Source organism: Oncorhynchus clarkii, chromosome 27 (assembly GCF_045791955.1).
Source record: "Oncorhynchus clarkii lewisi isolate Uvic-CL-2024 chromosome 27, UVic_Ocla_1.0, whole genome shotgun sequence".
NCBI classification, from domain to species: Eukaryota; Metazoa; Chordata; class Actinopteri; order Salmoniformes; family Salmonidae; genus Oncorhynchus; species Oncorhynchus clarkii.
Genome location: NC_092173.1, coordinates 19,429,946 through 19,453,867, shown reverse-complemented (window position 1 = coordinate 19,453,867; position 23,922 = coordinate 19,429,946). Strand labels below are relative to the sequence as shown.

The following is a 23,922-nucleotide window of genomic DNA, read 5'->3' as shown; positions in this document are numbered from 1 at the left end:
AAACCAGTGGGCCCTTTTTGTCCTGTGAGTTCAACATTAGTTATCAAAATCTGCACAAACTTGGATTATGAAAGCATCACAAATATTTCTGACTCTCTCTCTCCAATTCATTTTGCTTTAATGGCATGATGTAACAATGTACACTACCGTTCAAATGTTTTGGGTCACTTAGAGCCTGTAATCGAACCCACAAATGCTGATGCTCCAGATACTCAACATGTCTGTTGGCCAGTTTTATTGCTTCTTTAATCAGAAATAGAGTTTTCTGCTATGCAAAAGGGTTTTCTAATGATCAATTAGCCTTTTAAAATGATAAACTTGGATTAGCTAACACAACGTGCCGTTGGAACACAGGAGTGATGGTTGCTGATAATGGGCCTCTGTACGACTATGTAGATATTCCATAGAAATATTCCATCAGGATTTCCAGCTACAATAGTCATTTACAACACTAACACTGTCTACACTGTATTTCTGATCAATTTTACGTTATTTTTATGGACAAAAAAATGTGCTTTTCTTTCAAAAACAAGGACCCCAAACTTTTGAAAGGTGGTGTACATATTGCCAAAGCTTACTTTGGAGATTTACAATATTAACATAATTAAAATAATAATCAATATTGTCAATGGGACAACCATATATTGACCAATAACAATAAGTATAGAGGACATGTGCAGGTTGGTTGGTCTGTCAGACACTGTCCCTCATGTTATTGCAGGCAGCAATGTAGTGCGCTGCCAACCCACAGCTCTCTGCATCCTCCCCCAACAGGATGGGTAGCATATTCTCATCAGAGAAGAAATAACACTCTCTAATTGCTTTTTGTATGTTTTTTCTCATGAAATGCAGCTCTGTCTCAGGTTCTGCTGTTGTGCAGTGGTTACACAGCCTTTCATCTACAGGGATCCAGGTTTTCCTGTGTCTATTATGAGCATTTATTAATGTATGGACAAAAACAAAATGTCACACTCCTGGCAGTTTCTCCAATAACTAATGTTGCATCTTCTAGCGCTCCCTTGTGGAACATACGAGATCCCACAATATGGGCCATAAACGTTGACGTTGCGTCCCATGTAACTATGGGAACGAGACCTGCTGATATTTTGCAGTGGATCAATTTCACGATACAGGTGAGAACGTTTGAAAAGTTAGATAGGAAAAGGGCTAACTAGCTTTATTAACTATCTAAATGTACACGTATATATACATGCAAGGTATCTTAGATTGCTAGCTACCTTCCAACTTTTTCCCCCATAAAATCAACTTTTACACGCATTGATTTTTTTGCATTCGAGTCGATCATTGCTAACGGTAACGCTTGCTAACTAACAGGTAGCAATGCTGTCGAGGTATTTCCTGTTTTTGTATCTTCTCTAATATCTTATCGTGCCCCCCAAAAAGTTCAGCTGTCAAAGATAATGGAAGCCACGGCTAAGTTTCTAGCCTTAACTATATTTTATCTGCACAATCTGGCATCCCTTTAAATGAGAGGTTGTGCTCTTTTCCTAATTTATGGCAGGAATTCTTGGGAGTTTGTTTTTCCAGAGTTGGGCTCAACAGAGGAATATGAAGATGATCTTAGCAAATAGTCGCTAAAGCTTGTAGTTTTGTGGCAGAACTAATGATACAAAACAACCTACAATTATGCCTGCTCCAAAAAGAGATAGTCAACACAGGACCCGTGCTAGAGGCATAGCAAGGCCAAGGGATGGTTCCCTGGGTCACAGAGGGAGGAAAAATGACTCTATCCCAGCAGCAAATGTGGCCTCTGTTCTCTCACTACCACCACTGGAGTCTCAGGAGCACCATGCCTCCTCACCAGCCTTCATGTATGAGCCCCAGCCAGGTCGAGCCCTTAGCACTGGAAACCTCTCCCCTGCTCCCACTCCTCTGTCCATGGTGGAGCTCCCTCACCTCGTGGCAGAGGTGGGTCCTGAGCTGGCCATGAGGGAGTCACTGTGGATGGAGGGACCTTGTCTGATCGCTTCAGCGCTGGGGACTGATATCCCTGTCAAAGCTACTCAGGTGTCATTTGAGGAATCTGCTCTGGACAGGTAGGTTAAGCAGTGAGCATGTGTGTTTGCTGCTTCATTTCACTCGTGTTCAAATGTGACATTGATCTTTAAAAAAAATAAAAAGCACATTCAGATAGCACATTTAGTAGTGTGTCCATTGTTGATTCAGCTTTACAGATCATGGAGACGTGTCCCAGGTAAAGATGGCTGATCAAGACAAGGAGACAGAAGACAGAAAAGATGCCAAGCACAGAGAGCCTCTGACTGGCACAGAGGTGGTGGAAATCTTTGCAAAGAAAAGACATCTGGGAAAGCTTCAGTTTTTCCACTTGCAAGCTGTGAACAATGGCCCATTCAGGTAGTGAACACCATAGCCAAGGTCATAGTGTAATAACAGTGGCTTTGCCAGTCTTCTGTAGCATTCACACTATTTTGCAGATACAATTTGTTCATTGGATGTGTTTTCTTTTTTTTTGTAGACCGTATGACCTTCGTGTGGTCCCCCCCAATAGAGCAGGCACTGAGCACTTCATCTTCTCCCCCTCCTCTGTGCTGCATGTGCAGGATGGATGCAGTGCTGGGCTCCTTTCTCTGGCAGAGTGGCATCGGGAGGCCATGCTGTGGAGAGCCTTGCAGGATATCCCATTTTTCAGGGACTATTTACTTCGTAAGGCATTCATCAGGTAGGCTACGATTGCATTCCATATGGCACCCTATTCCCTCCCTTCAGTGCACTACATTTGGCCAGGGCTCATAGGGGACAGACTTTGGAACACATCTTAACTGTCCACATGTATTGTATCATGTCACTTTTTTGGCGAGTTGCAATTCTCTCTCTTCATTAAAACTATTTTCTTTGTCAACTTTATGTTGCTGTTGCGTGTCACAGGTGGCATAGAAGCGTGTGTAAGATCACTCTGCAGAGGAAGGGTGAAGTACTGCAGGGCCTGCTACTCATGGCTGTACCCCAGTTCAGAGACGCTCTCTTTCAATTCTCCAGGTATTCTGCATCACATTATTGTTGCATCCCGAATGACATCCTATTCCCTATTTCGTGCACTACTTTTGACCAGTGCCCATGGCAGAGCCCATGGCTCTGGTCAAAATAAATGCACTATATAGAAATAGGGTGCCATTTGGGATGCAGACAATAGTGTTGTACATCAACATTACAGTCACATGCACATGGGACCTTATTGTTCATTTTGGTCCATGATTAACATTGAAATTGTTTTTTTATTTATGTTGAAATGCACACAGTGTTAAATACTTTTTTGTTGCTGTTTTCAGACTGATTGAAGAACTGAAAGGGGTTCATTGGTTGCCACAGGATGAATGCAAGACCTACACCCTTCTGGACTTCCAGAATGCCCTCATGAAAAATAACCAGGAGTGCCGCAGGCTTCTTGAGATATTCTTGCAGTATCGTGCTCTCATCCTCAACATGGTTTGTAACTACTATTCTTATCCTTAGACAGAGGAACGCAAATTGACTGCTAGGCCTGACACAGCCAAGAGCTTGGCCTGTTGGCCTCCATCCCTCTCTCTAAAGTGTGTTTGTGTGTGGATATCGGAGAGGTTTGGTACAGCAGAAGACACATTTCCATCTCATATAGATTAATAAAAGACGTTCTTCCAGGTCCAGGAGGACAGCTATGGGGCTCACCAGGAGCTGCAGTTGCGTGTTGAACGCTCCCAGCTTAGCCAGCGCAGCCAGCCCCTGTACCTCCAGCTGGGTCATCTGAGGGACCTGAGGAAGGAGCTGGGCCGAGCAGAGTACGTCCTGCAGCAGCTGGGAAATATGGCCGCCCTGGCCGATCATATGATTGTGCAGGGTATCGTCACAATCGCCCATCGAGAGGTCACTTCTTTCCTCAACAACGTCATGAAGGTGAAGAGAAAGAAGAGCATGAAATAACACAATGGTTGCATCCCAAATGGCACCGTTTTCCATATATAGTGCACTACTTTTGACTAGGGCCCATGATACAAGTAGTGGATCATGTAGGGAATATGGTGACATTTGGGACTCGCATCATCATGTTAATGAAAGGTTTGCTGGTAATGGTATTGATATTTTTGATTCCATGTTTCTCGATAGAGAGTGCAGCCACAGCAGGGGAGTCTGTTCCAAGCAGAGCTGATATTCGGAGCAGACGGTCAGCCAACTCTGTTCCCACCCATGCACTTGTTCCAGGAGGTGCTGCGAGGGGCACTGCTGTCAGTCGCAAACTCTGCCCTTCAGGTGAGATCATTCAATTAACCACACACTGGGATGGGTTCTGGTCAAAAGTGGTGCACTATATAGGGAATAGGGTGCCATTTGGGATGCAGACATTCAATTAGGTCAAGGTTGTGATTAACTCGGCACAGAATTCCCAGTTATGTGTCCCAGCGAGTCTTACATACTAATGTGGTTTTGCTCTTGTAGGTATTTGACACTTGTAGTTACTGTCTTGATGCCAAGGAGAGTGTGTCTGCCAGCACCTCCCTCACCAGTGCTGCTCAGGAGCTAAGCCCTGACCTGAGCCTGGCCTGTACCAGTGGAACTAATTGTATCACAGGTAATGCTGAACAGGACGGGAGATTATTTTATCTTCCCAGTTGTACCACAGTCCATTATTTGATAAAAGATGTTGTTCATCCCATAACAGGGCTCACCCAGGAAAAATGTCTAATTCATGGTAAACACAAGTTGAAGCACAAAAAACAGGCAGAGATATATATTTTCTTACGCTCATCGCCTGTGTTTGTATGTGCATGGTTCTCAGCTTTTGGGGAGAAGGACAGTGAGCCGACTGGTGTCAGCAGCTTCTCCTCCAAGCGGGAGCCTCATTGTGTTCTATCAGCTCCCAGGCTGGTGCTGCCCAAGCTGACCCCTCTGATGGTCCAGGGCCAGAGGCTGAGAGGGCAGTACTACCCCCTGTCCAGTAAACAGCTGGAATGGCAGCTCAGCCTCAATGCTGGGGCTAAGGAGGTCCAGAGAGAGCAAGCCAGGATCACACAGGTCATTCACACTTTTTGCCATCCATCTGAATGGATCCCTGAAAAGCTCTACAACGACGCACTCACTATCCTTTCATCATGTTTGGTTTCTGAATAATGGATTGTTTGTTGATTCTCCCTTGACCCACAGGAGGCTGGGCTTGAGATCCAGCAGCTGTGTGAGGGACTCTCCTGGTTGGTTGACATTCATCTGTTTACCAGCCAATGGAGTCCAGCTTCTCTGGAGACCATGAGGGGCATGCCTGCCTTACGCTACGAGGAGCACATTCAGAAGGTGCGCTTCTGGACTGACAGGGTGCGCACAGTGCCCCCCTCTCTCACTACCTCCAACAAGCTGCTCATCGTCACCTGCTCCCACATCCAGGAGAAGATAGGTGTGTGGGTGTGGTTGTTTGTGGGTGTACTGGTGTTTTTTGGTTGCATGTGCTATGTGACTTTAGGCCAACTTAGTTACTGCATGTGTGTGACGTGCGTACGAGTGTGTGACAGTGTTTTACTGGTATGACTGGGGACCTTTTGTTATGATTGTGCGGCCCTGCACATCGGCCCTAGTCAAAGTAGGGCCCTGAATAGGGTGCCATTTGGGAAGAATCCTGAATGTGTGGTTTTGTTTCTCCACGCAGGGCCTCTGTTGAACTCCATAGAGGAGGATGTGTTGACTCTGTTGAATGAGGAGCTGAAGCTGCGCTCAGAGAACTTGATATTAGAACTGAAGAGAGCTGTGGAAGGTCTTAGGGTCGAACCCACAGATTTCAACGACTTCACCCACTATGCCAGCATGGTATTGCCTACACATGCACCTTTCTGTAGTTATTGCTGTGCATAGTCATCTAATAATTATTTTCTTCCTTTAATCAATAGTGTATATTTTATCGACCCCATTGGATTTCTTCCCTCAGGTGAAACGCTGTGCGAAAATGTCTGATGACATGCAACATCAACTAGAGTACCTACACTCTCTCCAGGAAACCGTTCGAACCAACTACAGACAAATGACACCAGATGAGCTGTTATTGGAGGAACAGGTTTTAAACACATAGCTTTTGATATGTCTGAATCATTTCCTTGTACCTATTTTGAGTCATCACAAGAAGAGCTACCTACAGCTATTGTTATTTTTATTGCTTTATTCACATGGAAATGCACTGCGATATCTAAATGTTGTGTGTTTATCCACCCCTCCCCCTGTATTTAGATGCTGGACCTGTGGGACATTTTTGTTCCTCTCTTGAAGCAGGGAGCAGATACAGTGTGCCAGCGTCTTCCCTCCATGGCTGACACCCTGGACAACACCTTCTCCTCCCTGGCCCACGACCTGGACGAGATGGTGACCAAAGCCACCTCTGGACCATATCTGGACCCCACTCAGAATGCTGCTCAGATGCTCAACAAGCTCAAGATCATGTGCAGACAGGTGTATGCTGTCTCTGCTCGCCTGACAGAGCTCAGCAGGACAAGTAAAAGTCTCAGAGGTGAGATGAGAGCGGGACTGAAGGATGGTGCCTGCCTTGTGTTTACATCGCTCCTTCCTCACTCTCTTATCTGTGTTCCCTCTGTAGGAAACCCTCTGGATTTGACTTTTGTAACCACAGCCAAGCAGAAGATGGAAGCTCGCAAAGGACTGTGGGAGCTGATGACTGTATCCACCTCCCAGATCCAAGAGTGGAGGCTGCTGCTCTTCAGCAAGGTGTCTGTCTGGTTGCTCTATTCTAATAGCCTCTAGGTTGATTAACAACATACTAATACTAATAATAAGTGATAGCAGGAACCTAGTATGCTTATTGAAATAGAAAATGGCGCCGATATAGGGCAGCCGTGCTTCTAGACCCTAGGCAACTTTGCAGTATTGTTTTTTTGTTATTTGTTATTACATACAGCCGGGAATAGCTTTTGCATATCAGAGTGGCGGTAACTCACCAGTATTACGACCAGGAATACAACTCTCCCGAATCGGATCCTTTGTTTGTACCCCCGAGGGCATTTGAACTGATCCCAGAGGCTGATCCAAACACAGCTGGCGGAGAAGAGGTATTCGGAGAGGACTTATAGTCTGACTCAGGAGGCGCGCACACCACCCACTGCTTCTGAGTATATTACTCGCTAATGTTCAGTCCCTGGATAATAAAGTTGACGAGCTCACAAAGATTTCCTTCCAGAGAGACATCAGGGATTGTAACATACTGTTTCACGGAAACATAGCTCTCTCGGGATATACTGTCTATGAGTCCGTCCAACCAGTTGGGTTCTCAGTTCATCGCGCAGACAGGAATAAATATCTCTCCGGGAAGAAGAAGGGCAGAGGTGTATGTTTCATGATTAACTACTCATGGTGTGATTGTGATAACATACATGAACTCAAGTCTTTTTGTTCACCCAACCTAGAATAGCTCACAATCAAATGCCAACCATATTACCTCCCAAGAAAATTATCTTCGGTTATAGTCACAGTCGTGTATATTCCTCCTCAAGCCATTACCATAACGGCCCTCAAATAATTTCACTGGACTTTATGCAAACTGGAAACCACATATCCTCGGGCCTCATTTAATTGTAACATAGAACTTTGGTAGCATTTTCCTCAAATTTGCTATCAACACTGACTGTAGTACTCTCGCTACTAAAACACTCGACTACTGCTACTCCAACTTCCGGGATGCCTACAAGGCCCTCCCCCGCCCTCCCTTCGGCAAATCTCCTGATCACGACTCCATTTTTCTCCTCCCATCCTATAGGCAGAAACTCAAACAGGAAGTACTCATGCTAAGGACTATTCAATGCTGGTCTGACCAATCGGAATCCACGCTTCAAGATTGTTTTGATCACGCGGACTGGGATATGTTCCGGGTAGCCTAAGAGAATAACATTGACGAATACACTGATACGGTGACTAAGTTTAACAGGAAGTGTATAGGAAATGTTGTACCCACTGTTAATATTAAAACCTACCCTAACCAGAAACCGTGGATTGATGATAGCATTTGCGCAAAACTGAAAGTGCGAACCACAGCATTTATCCATTGCAAGGTGACTGGGAATATTGCAGAATACAAACAGTGTAGTTATTTCCTTTTGATTGTCTTACAAACAGACAAAACATCAGTATAGAGACAAAGGAGTTGCAATTCAACAGCTTAGACACAATGTATGTTGCAGGATATACAGACAATCACGGACTACAGAGGGAAAACCAGCCACGTCGCAGACACCAATGTTTTTCTTTCGGACAAGCTAAACACCTTCTTCACCCGCTTTGAGGATAACACAGTGCCACCGAGATGGCCCGCTACCAAGGACTGTGGGCTCTCCTTCTCCGTGACCGACATGAGTAAGTCATTTAAGAGTGTGAACCATGCAAGGCATGCACAGATCAGCTGGCTGGAGTGTTTACGGACATATTCAATCTCTCCCTTTCTCAGTCTGCTGTCCCCACATGCTTCAAGATGGACACAATTTTTCCTGTACCCAAGAAAGCAAAGGTAACTAAACTAAATGCCTATTGCCCCATAGCACTCACTTCTGTCATCATGAAGTGCTTTGAGAGACTAGTTAAGGATCAAATCACCTCTATCTTACCTAACACCGTACCACCCCAATAGAGCGACAGACGATGCAATTGCCATCGCACTGCACACTGCCCTATCCCATCTGGACAAGAATAATACCTATGTAAGAATGATGTTCATTGACTACTCAGCATTCAACACCATAGTACCCTCCAAGATCATCATTAAGCTTGAGGCCCTGGGTCTGAACCACGCCCTGTGCAACTGGGTCCTGGACTTCTACGGGCTGCCATCCCCAGGTGGGGAAGGTGGGAAACAACACTTCCCCTTCACTGATCCTCAACATTGGGGCCCCACAAGGGTGCCTGCTCAGCCCCCTCCTGCACTCCCTGTTCACCCATGACTGCGTGGCCAAGCACGCCTCCAACTCAATCATCAAGTTTGCAGATGACAAAACAGTAGTAGGCTTGATTACCAACAACGACGAGACAGCCTACAGGGAGGAGGTGAGGGCCCTGGGAGTGTGGTGCCAGGAAAATAACCTTCCACTCAAAGTCAACAAAACTAAGGAGATGATCGTGGACTTAAGAAACAGCAGAGGGAGCACCTCCCTATCCACATCGACAGGACCGCAGTGGAGAAAGTGTGAAGCTTCAAGTTCCTCGGCGTACACATCACTGACAAACTGAAATGGTCCCCCACACTGTGTGGCGAAGAAGGCGCAACAGCGCCTCTTCAACCTCAGGAGGCTGAAGAAATTTGGCTTGGCAACTAAACCCTCAAACTTTTACAGATGCACAATTAAGAGCATCCTGTCCGACTGTATCACCGCCTGGTAATGGCAACTGCACTGCTCGCAACCGCATGGCTCTCCAGAGGGTGGTACGGTCTGTCCAACGTATCACCGGGTGCAAACTACATGCCCTACAGGACACCTACAGCACCCGATGTCACAGGAAGGACAAAAAGATCATCAAGGACAACAACCACCCGAGGACTTGAGCCATGCGCAACATGGCTCGGGTATGTTATCACAATCCTGGATCTCTGTAACAGACAGTTGGTCAGGTTCTTGAAAGTCTGTCACACAATGTCACATTTTCTAGACTTTCCTGGGTGTTGGCAAAAGCAACATGGCTGTCTCCATCTGGACATTCTACTTCCTCCTCAACACACAGTCAGCCAGAGATTTGTTAATGTCAGAGTCAGTCAATATCATGTCAAGTCCCTCGAGGCGTGATGGTAACTAGGCTGTTCATATCATCTTCTGGACATTCAACTTCCTCTATATCCATACCACACAGATGTCTTGGCAGGGCTTCTGTAGGGTTAGTGTCACTCAATAACATCTCCTTGGCAACATGGCTGGTCATGTAATCTGGGTATTGTACTTCCTGCCACGCCTCCTTCTGAAGGGAGATCTCCTGCTCCCCCTTGGCTAGCTACCCCTGTAAGGCGGTGGCCTTCTGTCAGAGGGCCGAGCTGCAGATCTTTTGCTGCTTGGAGGGCCTCCATCTTCAGAGTGGCCTTCTCTCTGCTCTTCTCCTCCTGCTCCCTCAGAGCAGCCTCCAGGCTCTGCCGTAGCGCTGCAGCTCTCTGCTGATTGAAGGTCACCCCCCCTCTCATCGCATCTACCACCTCCTCCTGGCGGGCTGCAGCCTGGGCCTCCTGCAAGACCTTCTGTAGGGAGCTGTCCTCCTGCTGGTGGACAAGCTGCTCCTTCAGCTCTTTAAAAGGGTCTCCTGCTTCTCGGCTAGATCCTCCCTCATAGCAACCTTCTGCTCTACAGATCTCTGCTGATGGAGGGACACCTCCCCTCTCAGTGCCTCCTAGGCCTCCATCTCCTGGAGGACTGTGGCCTGCACCTCCTGTAGGTAGTTGTCAGCTTCAGAAGAAACCTACTGGGTTTGGGACGAGAGACTGTTGCACCTGCCGCTATACTGGCTTGGGCAGCTGTCAGCTGGCTGAGTTCAGCTCGCATGAGAGCGTTCTGCTGACGCCGTTCTTCTAGCAGCTCCCACTGCATAGCCTGCTGTGCTATGTTTTTCTCCACCATTTGTCTCACCAATGCTTCCATTGTGCTCTGTGTTTGTTTAGTTATTGAACTTGGTTTGGGGTGCCTGCATTCTCCACCATATGTAGCAAAGATCAAGGGTGTGGATTTTCCATGTCACCAAGTTCAACAACAAAACAGGCACCAGTAGCACAAATCGAATGCAAAGGGTAAGTTTATTAGGGATTTTCTTACACTGGGGAAGAGGGGGGAAATGCACCAACCACCTTACAGTCCACAAGGGTACTGCAACAGTCCAGGTCACAACGTGTAATCCTACCTACCTACCTACCTACCTAGCTTGCTCATTCATTCATTCATTCAACTTCCTCTATATCCATACCACACAGATGTCTTGTCAGGGCTTCTGTAGGGTCAGTGGCACTCAATAGCATCTCCATGGCAACATGGCTGGTCATGTAATCTGGGTATTTAAAAAATAAATAAGTGTGTGTGTGTGTGTGTATATATATATATATGTATGTATGTATGTATGTATGTATGTATGTATGTATGTATGTATATATATATATATATATATATATATATATATATATATATATATATATACATTTCTCTACACCCGGGGCGGCAGGGTAGCCTAGTGGTTAGAGCGGTGGACTAGCAACCGGAAGGTTGCAAGTTCAAACCCCCGAGCTGACAAGGTACAAATCTGTCGTTCTGCCCCTGAACAGGCCGTCATTGAAAATAAGAATTTGTTCTTAACTGACTTGCCTAGTTAAATAAAGGTAAAATAAAATAAATACAATAACATCTGCTAAACACGTGTATGTGACCAATAAAATGTTATTTGAATCTGATATGGGAAAGACTAATATTTTCACCTACTGTTAATTCGATGTTAATGTGAGTCTACTTGCAAGAATTGTGATATGTGTTAGTTATTTCCTACTAAACTTAGCTGAATGCACTGACTAATTAGATCTGAATAAGAGCATCTGCTAAATGACAAAAATGTAAAAATATAAAATGTTTGGTGTCAGTTTGTTGTGTCGAGAGCCCAGGAGAAGGTGGATGAGTGGCTGCAGCAGGCGGTATCCCAGGCCAGGACCATCCCTTCCCGAGATGCTGTGCTGCAGGAGACCCTGGGGATCCTTGAGCGTTTCAACCAGCAGCTCCCTGTGCTGGCCAAACTCAGCAGCCCCACACTCAAACACAAACACTGGAGGAACATCTTCAAAGGTTAGACCAGTGCTTCTGCAGTAGTGTGGTGTAGTAACAAATCCCCACCTCGGGACCCATGGGACCTCCGCAGGTTTTAAAGCTCATCTCCTGCAGTTGTGATTTGAGTGACTCAAACATTACAACAAAATCAATGGACAAAACAATCTAGCTAAACATTACCAGACATGGGCTAGTTGATCAACTGGACATTGCTGGCAAGTTATAAATAGCTCTAAGGTCTGAAATGACTGACATGACAAGAGGAAAACTACTGATAAACTACCCAATGTCGAAATTGTACTTTCAAGAGTAACTTTTCAAGAGTAACTTTCAAGAGTAAGTTGGAAGCTCAGCAGAGTTCCTGAATTTGAATCCCTGTGGAACACCTTCTAGTGTACATTCAGTGTAGCGCATTACTTTTGACCAGAGCCTAAAGCCCTAAAGGCTCTGGTCAAAACTGGTGCTATTTGAGACACAATCATCATGAAAAGCAATCATCTTTACAACATGATTTACATACCATACTTCTGTCTCCTCTTCTAGGTATGGGGTTACTTTATGCACCAGAGTGGAACCTCACTGTAGCTGACCTGATGTCCAAGAAGCTGAGAGAGCACCAGAATAAAATCAGCAAGGTGAAAACAGAAAATCCATTTAGCACATTCAAAAGAAGGGCACTATATAGGGAATAGGGTGCCATTTGGGATGCAGTCTTACTCAGGGTAACTTAACTCTCTCTGTGGGACTTTGTCAGATTTGCCAGGAGGCTAAGGCAGAGGCGGACATGGAGCAGACCTTCAGGAAGCTTCAGAGACGCTGGGAGGGGGCACTGTTCCGACTGGCCAAGTTCATTGTTACTGTTTGGCAGGAAGATAAACCACAGCTTGGTGCCACACGGAGAAAGAAGCCCACTAATGGCCTGGTCTCAAACTACCAAACACCCAAACAGCACTCTCGTGACAGTGGCACCTTCACCATCATTGGTGAGATTGAACGGGGAGAAAGGAGTGTTTTTTTGTGTTAATAATAAGTAACATTTCTGAGACCACTTTTTATATTATATTTTCTCATTTAAATCACCTTTGGTTCAGATATATTGTCATTGTTGCTGTTAAAAGTAGTAAGTAAAGTTGTATTCAAATCAAATGTATTTATATAGCCCTTCTTACATCAGCTGATATCTCAAAGTGCTGTACAGAAACCCAGCCTAAAACCCCAAACAGCAAGCGATGCAGGTGTAGAAGCACGGTGGCTAGGAAAAACTCCCTAGAAAGGCCAAAACCTAGGAAGAAACCTAGGGAGGAACCAGGCTATGAGGGGTGGCCAGTCCTCTTCTGGCTGTGCCGGGTGGGAACAGAACATGGCCAAGATGTTCAAATGTTCATAAATGACCAGCATGGTCAAATAATAATAATCACAGTAGTTGTCGAGCGTACAGCAAGTCAGCACCTCAGGAGTAAATGTCAGTTGGCTTTTCATAGCCAATCATTAAGAGTATCTCTACCGCTCCTGCTGTCTCTAGAGAGTTGAAAACAGCAGGTCTGGGACAGGTAGCACATCCGGTGAACAGGTCAGGGTTCTATAGCCGCAGGCAGAACAGTTGAAACTGGAGCAGCAGCACGGCCAGGTGGGCTGGGGACAGCAAGGAGTCATCATGCCAGGTAGTCCTGAGGCATGGTCCTAGGGCTCAGGTCCTCCAAGAGAGAGAAAGATAGAGAGAGCATACTTAAATTCACACAGGACACCAGATAAGACAGGAGAAGTACTCCAGATATAACAAACTGACCCTAGCCCCCTGACACACACTACTGCAACATAAATACTGGAGGCTGAGACAGGAGGGGTCAGGAGACACTGTGGCCCCATCCGAGGACACCCCCGGACAGGGCCAAACAGGAAGGATATAACCCCACCCACTTTGCCAAAGCACAGCCCCCACACCACTAGAGGAATATCTTCAACCACCAACTTACCATCCTGAGACAAGGCAGAGTATAGCCCACAAAGATCTCCGCCACGGCTGAACCCAAGGGGGGGCGCCAACCCAGTCGGGAAGATCACGTCAGTGACTCAACCCACTCAAGTGATGCACCCCTCCTAGGGACGGCATGAAAGAGAACCAGTAAGCCAGTGACTCAGCCCCTGTAATAGGGTTAGAGGCAGAGAATCCAAGTAGAGAGAGGGGAGCCTTTCCGTTCACCTTCACACTGCTGGGCCAGACTACACTCAATCATATGACCCACTGAAGAGATGAGTCTTCAGCAAAGACTTAAAGGTTGAGACCAAGTCTGCGTCTCTCACATGGGTAGGCAGACCATTCCATAAAAATGGAGCTCTATAGGAGAAAGCTTTGCCTCCAGCTGTTTGCTTAGAAATTCTAGGGACAATTAGGAGGCCTGCATCTTGTGGCCGTAGCGTACGTGTAGGTATGTACAGCAGGACCAAATCAGAAAGATAGGTAGGAGCAAGCCCATGTAATGCTTTGTAGGTTAGCAGTAAAACCTTGAAATCAGCCCTTTGCCTTAACAGGAAGCCAGTGTAGGGAGGTTAGCACTGGAGTAATATGATCACATTTTTTGGTTCTAGTCAGGATTCTAGCATCCGTATTTAGCACTAACTGAAGTTTATTTAGTGCTTTATCCGGGTAGCCGGACAGTAAAGCATTGCAGTAGTCTAACCTAGAAGTAACAAAAGCATGGATACATTTTTCTGCATCATTTTTGGACAAAGTTTCTGATTTTTGCAATGTTACGTAGATAGAAAAAAGCTGTCCTTAAAACAGTCTTGATATATTCGTCAAAAGAGAGATCAGGGTCCAGAGCAACGCCAAGGTCCTTCACAGTTTTATTTGAGACGACTGTACAACCATTAAGATTAATTGTCAGATTCAACAGAAGATCTCTTTGTTTCTTGGGACCTTAAACAAGCATCTCTGTTTTGTCCGAGTTTAAAAGTAGAAAGTTTGCAGCCATCCACTTCCTCATGTCTGAAACACAGGCTTCTAGCGAGGGCAATTTTGGGGCTTCACCATGTTTCATTGAAATAAACAGCTGTGTGTCATCCGCATAGCAGTGAAAGTTAACATTATGTTTTCGAATGACATCCCCCAAGAGGTAAAATATATAGTGAAAACAATAGTAGTCCTAAAACGCAACCTTGAGGAACACTGAAATTGTCAGAGGACAAACCATTCACAGAGACAAACTGATATCTTTCCGACAGATAAGATCTAAACCAGGCCAGAACTTGTCAGTGTAGACCAATTTGGGTTTCCAATCTCTCCAAAAGAATGTGGTGATCGATGGTATCAAAAGCAGCACTAAGGTCTAGGAGCACGAGGACAGATGCAGAGCCTTGGTCTGACGCCATTAAAAGGTCATTTACCACCTTCACAAGTGCAGTCTCAGTGCTATGATGGGGAAACCAGACTGAAGCATTTCGATATAGGCCAATAGTTTTTTTTATATTTTCTGGGTCAAGGTTTGGCTTTTTCAAGAGAGGTTTTATTACTGCCACTTTTAGTGAGTTTGGTACACATCCGGTGGAGCCGTTTATTATGTTCAACATAGGAGGGCCAAGCACAGGAAGCAGCTCTTTCAGTAGTTTAGTTGGAATAGGGTCCAGTATGCAGCTTGAAAGTTTAGAGGCCATGATTATTTTCATCATTGTGTCAAGAGATATAGTACTAAAACACTTGAGCGTCTCTCTTGATCCTAGGACCTTGTTGTTGTGCAGACTCAGGACAACTGAGCTTTGAAGGAATACGCAGATTTAAAGAGTCCATATTTTGCTTTCTAACGATCATGATATTTTCCTCAAAGAAGTTCATGAATCTATTACTGCTGAAGTGAAAACCATCCTCTCTTGGGGAATGCTGCTTTTTAGTTAGCTTTGCGACAGTATCAAAAATACATTTCGGATTGTTCTTATTTTCCTCAATTAAGTTGGAAAAATAGGATGATCGAGCAGCAGTGAGGGCTCTTCGATACTGCACTGTACGTTCTTTCCAAGCTAGTCGGAAGACTTCCAGTTTGGTGTGGCGCCATTTCCGTTCCAATTGTCTGGAAGCTTGCTTCAGAGCTCGGGTATTTTCTGTATACCATGGAGCTAGTTTCTCATGACAAATAATTTTTGTTTTTAGGGGTGCAACTGCATCTAGGGTATTGCGCAAGGTTAAATTGAGTTCCTCAGTTAGGTGATTAACTGATTTTTGTCCTCTGACGTCCTTGTTATTCAGAGGGAGTCTGGAAGGGCATCAAGGAATCTTTGTGTTATCTGAGAATTTATAGCACGCCCTTTGATGCTCCTCCTGAACAGATTATTTGTTGCGATTGCAAACGTAATAAAATCGTGGTCCGATAGTCCAGGATTATGAGGAAAAACATTAAAATCCACAACATTTATTCCATGGGACAAAACTAGGTCCTGAGTATGACTGTGACAATGAGTAGGTCCAGAGACATGTTGGACAAAACCCACTGAGTCCATGATGGCTCCAAAAGCCTTTTGGAGTGGGTCTGTGGACTTTTCCATGTGAATATTAAAATCACCAAAAATTAGAATGCTATCTGCTATGACTACAAGGTCCGATGGGAATGCAGCGAACTCAGTGAGGAATGCTGTATATGGCCCTGGAGGCCTGTAAACAGTAGCTATAAAAAGTGATTGAGTAGGCTGCATAGATTTCATGACTAGAAGCTCAAAATACGAACAATTTTGTAAATTGAAATTTGCTATCGTAAATGTTAGCAACACCTGTTAGCAACGCCTTTGCGGGATGCACGGGGGATATGGTCACTAGTGTAACCAGGAGGTGAGGCCTCATTTAACACAGTAAATTCATCAGGCTTAAGCCATGTTTCAGTCAGGCCAATCACATCAAGATTATGATCAATGATTAGTTCATTGACTATAACTGCCTTTGAAGTAACATTAAGTAGCCCTATTTTGAGATGTGAGGTATCACGATCTCTTTCAATAATGGCAGGAATGGAATAGGTCTTTATCCTAGTGAGATTGCTAAGGCGAACACCGCCATGTTTAGTTTTGCCCAAACTAGGTCGAGGCACAGACACGGTCTCAATGGGGATAGCTGAGCTGACTACACTGACTGTGCTAGTGGCAGACTCCACTAAGCTGGCAGGCTGGCTAACAGCCTGCTGCCTGGCCTGCACCCTATTTCATTGTGGAGCTAGAGGAGTTAGAGCCCTGTCTATGTTGGTAGATAAGATGAGAGCACCCCTCTAGCTATGATGGAGTCCATCACTCCTCAGCAGGCCAGGCTTGGTCCTGTTTGTGGGTGAGTCCCAGAAAGAGGGCCAATTACAAATTCTATCTTTTGGGAGGGGTAGAAAACAGTTTTCAACTAGCGATTGAGTTGTGAGACTCTGCTGTAGAGCTCACCACTCCCCCTAACTGGGAGGGGGCCAGAGACAATTATTCAATGCCGACATCTTTCTAGCTGATTAACACGCTGAAGCTATGTTGCGCTTGGTGACCTCTGACTGTTTCATCCTAACATCGTTGGTGCCGACGTGGATAACAATATCTCTATACTCTCTACACTCGCCAGTTTTAGCTTTCTCCAGCACCATCTTCAGATTAGCCTTAACGTCGGTAGCCCTGCCCCCTGGTAAACAGTGTATGATCGCTGGATGATTCTTTTTAAGTCTAATACTGCGGGTAATGGAGTCGCGTAGAGACAAGAGAAGGCTCGGCCTCAGACTCCGACTCGCTGCTTAATGGGGAAAACCGGTTGAAAGTTTATGTCGGCTGAATGAGCGACACCGGTTGAGCATTCCTACAGCATTTCCCTCCAGAAGCCATGAGAAAGTTGTCCGGCTGCGGGGACCATGCGAGGGGATTTATACTAACGTTACTATCTGTACTTACTGGTGGCACAGACGCTGTATCATCCTTTCCTACACTGAAATTACCCTTGCCTAACGATTGCATCTGAAGATGGGCCTGCAGCACAGCTATCCTCTCCTGTATATTATGAGTACAGCGACTGCAATTAGAAGGCATCATGTTAATGTTACTACTTAGCTTCGGCTGTTGGAGGTCCTGACGAACCATGTCCAGATAAAGCGTCCGGAGTGAAAAAGTTGAATGAAAAGAAGTTGAGTGAGGGAAAAACTAAAAATTATAAACGGTAATTAAAAAGAAAAAAACGTAAAGTTGTCAGTTAGCAAAGTAAGGTTTGCAACAAAACGCACAGCAACACGTAAACACGTATTGATTTCTTACTGTAGGGCTGGAGACACTCCTGGCTCAGACACAGGACAGTGTAATGACTCTGTCCAACATGCTGCTCTCTCCTCACGTTGCTGAGTTCAGGCTGGAGGTGGAACACTGGGTGCAGCTGTTGCAAGAACTGGGTAATGTAAACTGGGCTACACTCCCAAAATGGCAAAGTGACCAGACCCCTAGTAATCAAAAAGCTTGGGAAGATAGATCTTTCTTTACATAAATATGACTGTTTTCAAAACCATACTGTTTAACAATGTCCTCCTATTGTGACGTCTTTATACTACTTTTTATCAACTGTGATTTACTTCCATATTTTCCTCTACTTGCAATATGTAGAGGAACTGCTTGATTTCTTTGAAAGGTACCAGCAGAAGTGGGTCTTCCTTAGCAAAATGTTCTACGAGACAACAGTCAGTGTTCAGAAGGCAGAACTGGTGAGTTCAGGGTCTCTTATGCCTCTGCCACAACTGCCACAATTATAGATTGTTTTGGAGGGTGATGCAGGATAACTAAATGATAATGTTGTCTTTGTCTTTGACCACAGTTGAACAGGTTCCTTCCTGTGGATAAGACTTTCAAGGAGATTATCCAAACTACACTAAGGGACCCCCACGTGCTGAACATAGTGCGGCTCAGGAAGACAACAGAGTTGACTTGCTGCTTCCATGGACACAGCCTCCGTGTTCTCCTCATAGAGGGTCTGTCTACCATGGAGGGTATCTCTAACCAGCTGCTGTACCTCCTGGGCTCTCCCCGCAGGGAGTTCCCTCGCCTCTGCTTCCTGAGCGATGGGGAGGTGATCAAACTCCTCTCTCTGCACCCCACGCCCTCCGCTCTGCTCCCTCTGGTGCGTAAGTGTTTCAGAGGGGTGCGCTGGCTGGAGGTGGACAGCAAAACTGACATGCCCTCTGATGTGACAGATCTGAGCAGTGGCTTGGATCTCTCTGACACCCAGATGTGTGTACGAGGGGTGTATGGTAGTGTCAGGGAGCACGTGCCCTTCCTCTGCCCCCTGGAGCCAAACCTCAACCCCCTGGTGTGGCTATGTCTCCTGGAGCTACAGCTTCAACAGGCCATGAAGCAGCTCATGAAGCAGTGTGCTGTGGCACGACAACAGTTCGAGCTGTTGGAACCGGACCCGGAATGGGAGAAGAAAGTTAGGGACTCCCTGTCACATGACCCGTTTCGCTACACCAGCCCATCAAGCTCCCTCAGAAAGGAAGAGGGTAAAGAAGCAAAAGGAGTGAACGATTTGCCTTCTATGTTGAGTATACTCTCTGACTACCCACTGCAATGCCTGTTAGTGACTGAAGAGGCTTTATGGTGCAGTGAAGTTCGGACGGCTTACAAGGCCTCAGCTCCGGTCAAGTGGCCCCGCATCAAGGCACAAAATGCTTCCAAACTCCAGAGCTTGTGCCAAGCCATACAAGACGGCATCACGGGTGATATTGACAAATCAATGACCACACAGCGCATGGTGACAGTGCTGCATGCTCTGGTGTTACTCACCATGAACCACTCGCAACAGTTATCTAGGCTCATGGAGGTAAAGTGTGACCTCGAGTCGTCTTTTGAGTGGCAGAGTTTGATGAAGTACCATCTGATTACAGACACTCAGAATGAGTCAACAACACAAGAGGGACACCATGATTTGTGCTATGTTGAAATCTTGGGCACCCAGCTGCCCTATGGTTACGAATACCTTGGTCCAGAGCACTGGATATTAGTAAACACCCCCTCCACAGATAGAGCAATACTGGGTATCCTCTTGGCTCTGACCAGCTACAGGTGTGGCTTTGTAAGTGGACCTTGCATGTCTGGAAAGAGGAAGACTGTGGTTCAGTTAGGAAGAGCACTGGGACGTCAGGTCATCTCCTTACAGTGTTGTGTCAATACGAGTCCCTCTGTCGTCCAGCAGATGCTGTTTGGTGCCCTTCAGACCGGGGCCTGGCTGGTCCTGGACTGTGTAGACCTGATGACCCAGGGAGTGCTTTCCCAACTAGGGCAGCATCTTTCAGACATTCACCAATCCATGTCCATCCTGCAGAGAAATACTCAGCAGAAAGGCTTTGAGACCCATACCAAGCCTTTATCCAGTTTCTCCAACCCAAACGGAGATGGTACAGTTTCACCAAGAGATAGCCATGGCGACATTTGGAAAGAGTGCAGGAAGTTTAATGAGCTTGAGTGCCAGATGTCTTTTTCTGGGGAAAACATATTTGCCAAACTGAGCTATGGCTGTGTAATCATTTCATCACGAGGATACACAACCGATGTCCCAGAGAATCTGCGAGTGGCGACCAGGCCAATTTCGTTGGCCCACCCTGACTACAGGATCATCACAGAGGTCATGCTAGTCTCCCTGGGCTTCTCAGATGCTGTGTCTATAAGTCGACGGCTGATCTCCCTTTTTAGCCTGGCCAAAGACTCCCTCTGTCTCCCTGATTCTGTCAGTGGTGAGCAGACATCCTGGATGGTTCTTCTCAGAAACGTCATTGCTGCCTCTGGGACACATCTCCGCAGCAACAGCCGGCTGGATGTGTATATGGAGAAAGTGTTGAGGGAGGAACCTGACTCTCCTAGGCTTCCTCTGGATGGGATCCTCAACCCCGCTGAGACAGATGGAGGAGACAAATGTCCCCAGTCTACCCACTACAAGGGTGCCAACCAGTCTGCTGCCCTCATGCAAGCTGTGTTGGAGGAGCAGGCTGTTGTCAACAGTGTTTTGTCAATCCTACTATCGGCTATCTTTGAGCAGAAGAAAGCCTCACAGTTCCGCACCATATTTGAAGAGATCTTTCCAGTGGCGCGCTCCCACCCTATTCTCCAACAGTACATTGAGGAGGAAGGGGAACAGAACATCCTGAAGACAGCAGTTACAGAGGAGCTGCAACAAACGGGGTTCCATGCTGATACCAAAGTGCTGCGCAATGCACTCACCCTCTATCAGGCTATGAAGCTCTCCAGAGCAGTTCTTCTGGTTGGCCCTGCTGGGAGTGGAAAGACAACCTGCTACCGTGCCCTGGCCGGAGCACTGCGTAGACTGGCAGCTAGGGCAGAGGAGGCCGAATTTGATGAGGATCTCACCTGTGAAGGAGATGGTATGGAAACTGATTACCAGTCCTCTACTTCAAACTGGAGCTCTGTTGACACCGTGGTCTTATTCCCCAATGCTTTGTCCCACGAGGAGCTCTTTGGGGGCTGCTATGAACAGCAGGGGTCCTGGTGGGATGGTGCTTTCACAAAAGTACTGAGAGGCTCAGAGCAGCATGACTTGTCAGCCACCACCACCTCTAAAAAGAAGAAGACGAGGAAGGGGAAGTGGCTGGTGATGGATGGAGAGCCGTTGGGGCAGCCTGGTTGGTTGGACTCCTTCAGCACCCTCTGCAATCCTGAGGATCCCTTCCTGTGCCTCTCCTCAGGAGAGAAGGTTCGGCCATCCCACAAGGAGCTGAAACTATTGGCAGAGGTCACAGACCTGGGAGATGCAGCCCCTTCTGCAGTGACCCGCTGCAACCTGGTGTATCTCTCTGGGAAGGACCTGTGGAAGGCTGTGTGGAAGGTCGAAATGGATGCTCTCTACAGAGAGCACAGTCTGGATCAGGGGACCCTGAAGATGTGGAACCGTTTGGCTGAGGACCTTTTCTCCAGCACACTCACTTTCATTAGGCACAAGGCCCTCACACCTGTCATGCACAGCGAGGGAGATGGATCCAGTAAATTCAGTAAAGGCATCACTTATGGACTGCAAGAAGTGAATTCATTCATTAGGATTCTACATGCCCTCCTGGAGCAGTTTGGGAAAGGACGGGGGTTAAAAGCTACACCAAGGATGACAGACAAAAGAGGTGTTGTAAATAGCAGCATACTATGTTCATGAATATAAATGATCAGAGTACAAATAACTATAAACTGTACAGTGCATGTTCATATTATGATTTCTTAGTTTAATTTTGTCACATATTAACAGCTAGTTACCTCTCTCCTAATACTGTAAGAAATGAACCCAGTTGGAGCTCACCCGACATGCCCAGATGCCCTGATCCCTTCAACTCAGCAAGAGATTCAAGCCAGGAACCTCTTTCTAGTGGCTTATATCTGGGGCTTTGGCGGACACCTGCATCCCAGGTCAGACACTGTTATTCTGTTTTATTTTCAGTCAAGTCTTATAATCTCACAACTGTACAGGACTTGATAATACAAAATATGATTTCTATATTTCAGACACTGGCCCCAGTTTGACCTGCTAGCTCGTGAGGCGCTATTTGAGAGCCGGTACAGAGTGGAGGTTCCCTCTGAGGGGACGGTCTTTGAACACTTTTTTAACCTGAGTGAGGGGATGATGGGAGACACTAGCAACCCCATCAACTGTTCCAGGAGCAAGAGCCCACAGATGGTCTACACAACTGTCCCCCAGGTTAGCCCCCCAATCTTCCAACTGTCAAAATGTGTGGTTTAACTGATTTTATTGTATCTAGAGGTTGGAACCAAAATTATTTTGTAATTGTTTCGTTCTGAACAGAAGCATTTTTTTCTCTCATTATGTTCCACTTTCTTGCTGTTCCTTTTTAAACCTTAAACCTCAGAAATATATTTTTTTTACATTTAACTCGACATTAAGTGACTTCACCAATCACATCGGATAGAGCAGCTTGCAATGGTGTGGGCAAAAGCTGTAGCTATTTGCATGCATTCATTAGACAAGTATAGGGCGCGAGATGCAATTTAAAGTTTGGCGGTGAGGAGAAAGCGAGAGAGGGTGGAGGAAGCTGCTTGCTTTGAAGCGCTGGGCATCTCGTTGCTATGACATGCATTATCTGAATTAGGCCCACAGAATTATGCCTACGGAGGACCAGCTTCTATGAAGGAACTTTTAATGTCTTTGAACTTCAGAGAGTTGGTTTAACGTTGGACCAAAACTAGCTAGCTAGCTAACAAGCTTGTGTGTGCAGAGCACCACCAGAATTTAAATAATAATAACATCTTACCTTTTTGTAGTTAATAAATCCAATGTGAAACCTGATAACTATAGTGTCCTTTAATAGCATTGAAAAAGTTAATCCATTCTTCTCTAATTAAAAATCTCATCCTAATTTTTGTATCAAGCTTGTAATGTCAGTAGTAGGCTAGTAGACTACACTTCGGAAGGGGAGGGGCAGATAGCCTACACGCACACACAGTGGCAAAAAAATGTATCTGGCAGGCAGGCAGACACTGGAATAAGAGTGAAGGCTTTGCACTTTGTTGTGGTTTTTTTGTGTGAATGGAAAAAAAAATCCCCGGAACGTAAAATAACGTAATTAACCGGTTCCCATGCTTTTAAAATAACGCTTCTGTTCCAGAACAGTATAGATCACTTTCGTTCCCGGTTTTGATTCTGTTCCTCGAAAAATGTCATTATTTTCCAGTTTTTGGTTCTATTCCCTTAACCGGTTCCATTCCCTGATTGTATTCATATCACACTGTCTATTTTCATATACATCCATGCTGTCCTTATTCACTCAGTATGAGAAATATGCCTACCTGCTGGACCTGATGTTGGAGGCCAAACAGCCAGCGATGCTGGTGGGAGAGGCAGGCTCAGGGAAGACCATGCTGTGTCATTCTCTATTAAGTCAGGACAGGGCACACATCTGCCTGCCTGCCAGCCCACGCCTGAGATCCACTGACCTGCGCAACGTGCTGGAGAGCATGGGCTGCCAGAAGACCCGGCTAGGAACCATGGGTACTATGATCAAACAGCCTGGACTGCTCCTGTTTGTGGATGACCTCCATGAAGCTCCCTGTGGTAAGTTAGTAGGAACCCTGCGTTTGTGAATTCGTTTTTTTAATTTTAATTTGTGAATATTTTTCTAAATTAATTGAATTTAAAGATAAATCTAGTTTGCATCCAAAATGGAATCCT

The 23,922-nt window shown here is 45.9% G+C and overlaps 1 protein-coding gene across 1 annotated transcript in view; it reads left to right on the top strand.

Moving 5' to 3' along the window:
• The first annotated feature begins 1,647 nt into the window (after positions 1-1,647).
• The window catches only part of LOC139385721 (dynein heavy chain domain-containing protein 1), a 47,760-nt gene continuing 25,485 nt past the window's right edge, over positions 1,648-23,922 (top strand). The window contains exons 1-25 of the mRNA XM_071131002.1: positions 1,648-2,057; positions 2,188-2,376; positions 2,498-2,701; positions 2,908-3,018; positions 3,309-3,465; positions 3,658-3,909; positions 4,120-4,263; positions 4,450-4,582; positions 4,790-5,025; positions 5,155-5,398; positions 5,648-5,805; positions 5,924-6,049; positions 6,220-6,496; positions 6,584-6,711; positions 11,585-11,783; positions 12,309-12,400; positions 12,520-12,748; positions 18,020-18,145; positions 18,354-18,451; positions 18,562-20,083; positions 20,180-20,556; positions 20,662-21,865; positions 22,016-22,145; positions 22,242-22,434; positions 23,523-23,805. Of these exons, the coding sequence (XP_070987103.1) occupies positions 1,648-2,057; positions 2,188-2,376; positions 2,498-2,701; positions 2,908-3,018; positions 3,309-3,465; positions 3,658-3,909; positions 4,120-4,263; positions 4,450-4,582; positions 4,790-5,025; positions 5,155-5,398; positions 5,648-5,805; positions 5,924-6,049; positions 6,220-6,496; positions 6,584-6,711; positions 11,585-11,783; positions 12,309-12,400; positions 12,520-12,748; positions 18,020-18,145; positions 18,354-18,451; positions 18,562-20,083; positions 20,180-20,556; positions 20,662-21,865; positions 22,016-22,145; positions 22,242-22,434; positions 23,523-23,805 (7,222 nt within the window). The remainder of the gene's footprint in view (positions 2,058-2,187; positions 2,377-2,497; positions 2,702-2,907; positions 3,019-3,308; positions 3,466-3,657; positions 3,910-4,119; positions 4,264-4,449; positions 4,583-4,789; positions 5,026-5,154; positions 5,399-5,647; positions 5,806-5,923; positions 6,050-6,219; positions 6,497-6,583; positions 6,712-11,584; positions 11,784-12,308; positions 12,401-12,519; positions 12,749-18,019; positions 18,146-18,353; positions 18,452-18,561; positions 20,084-20,179; positions 20,557-20,661; positions 21,866-22,015; positions 22,146-22,241; positions 22,435-23,522; positions 23,806-23,922) is intronic.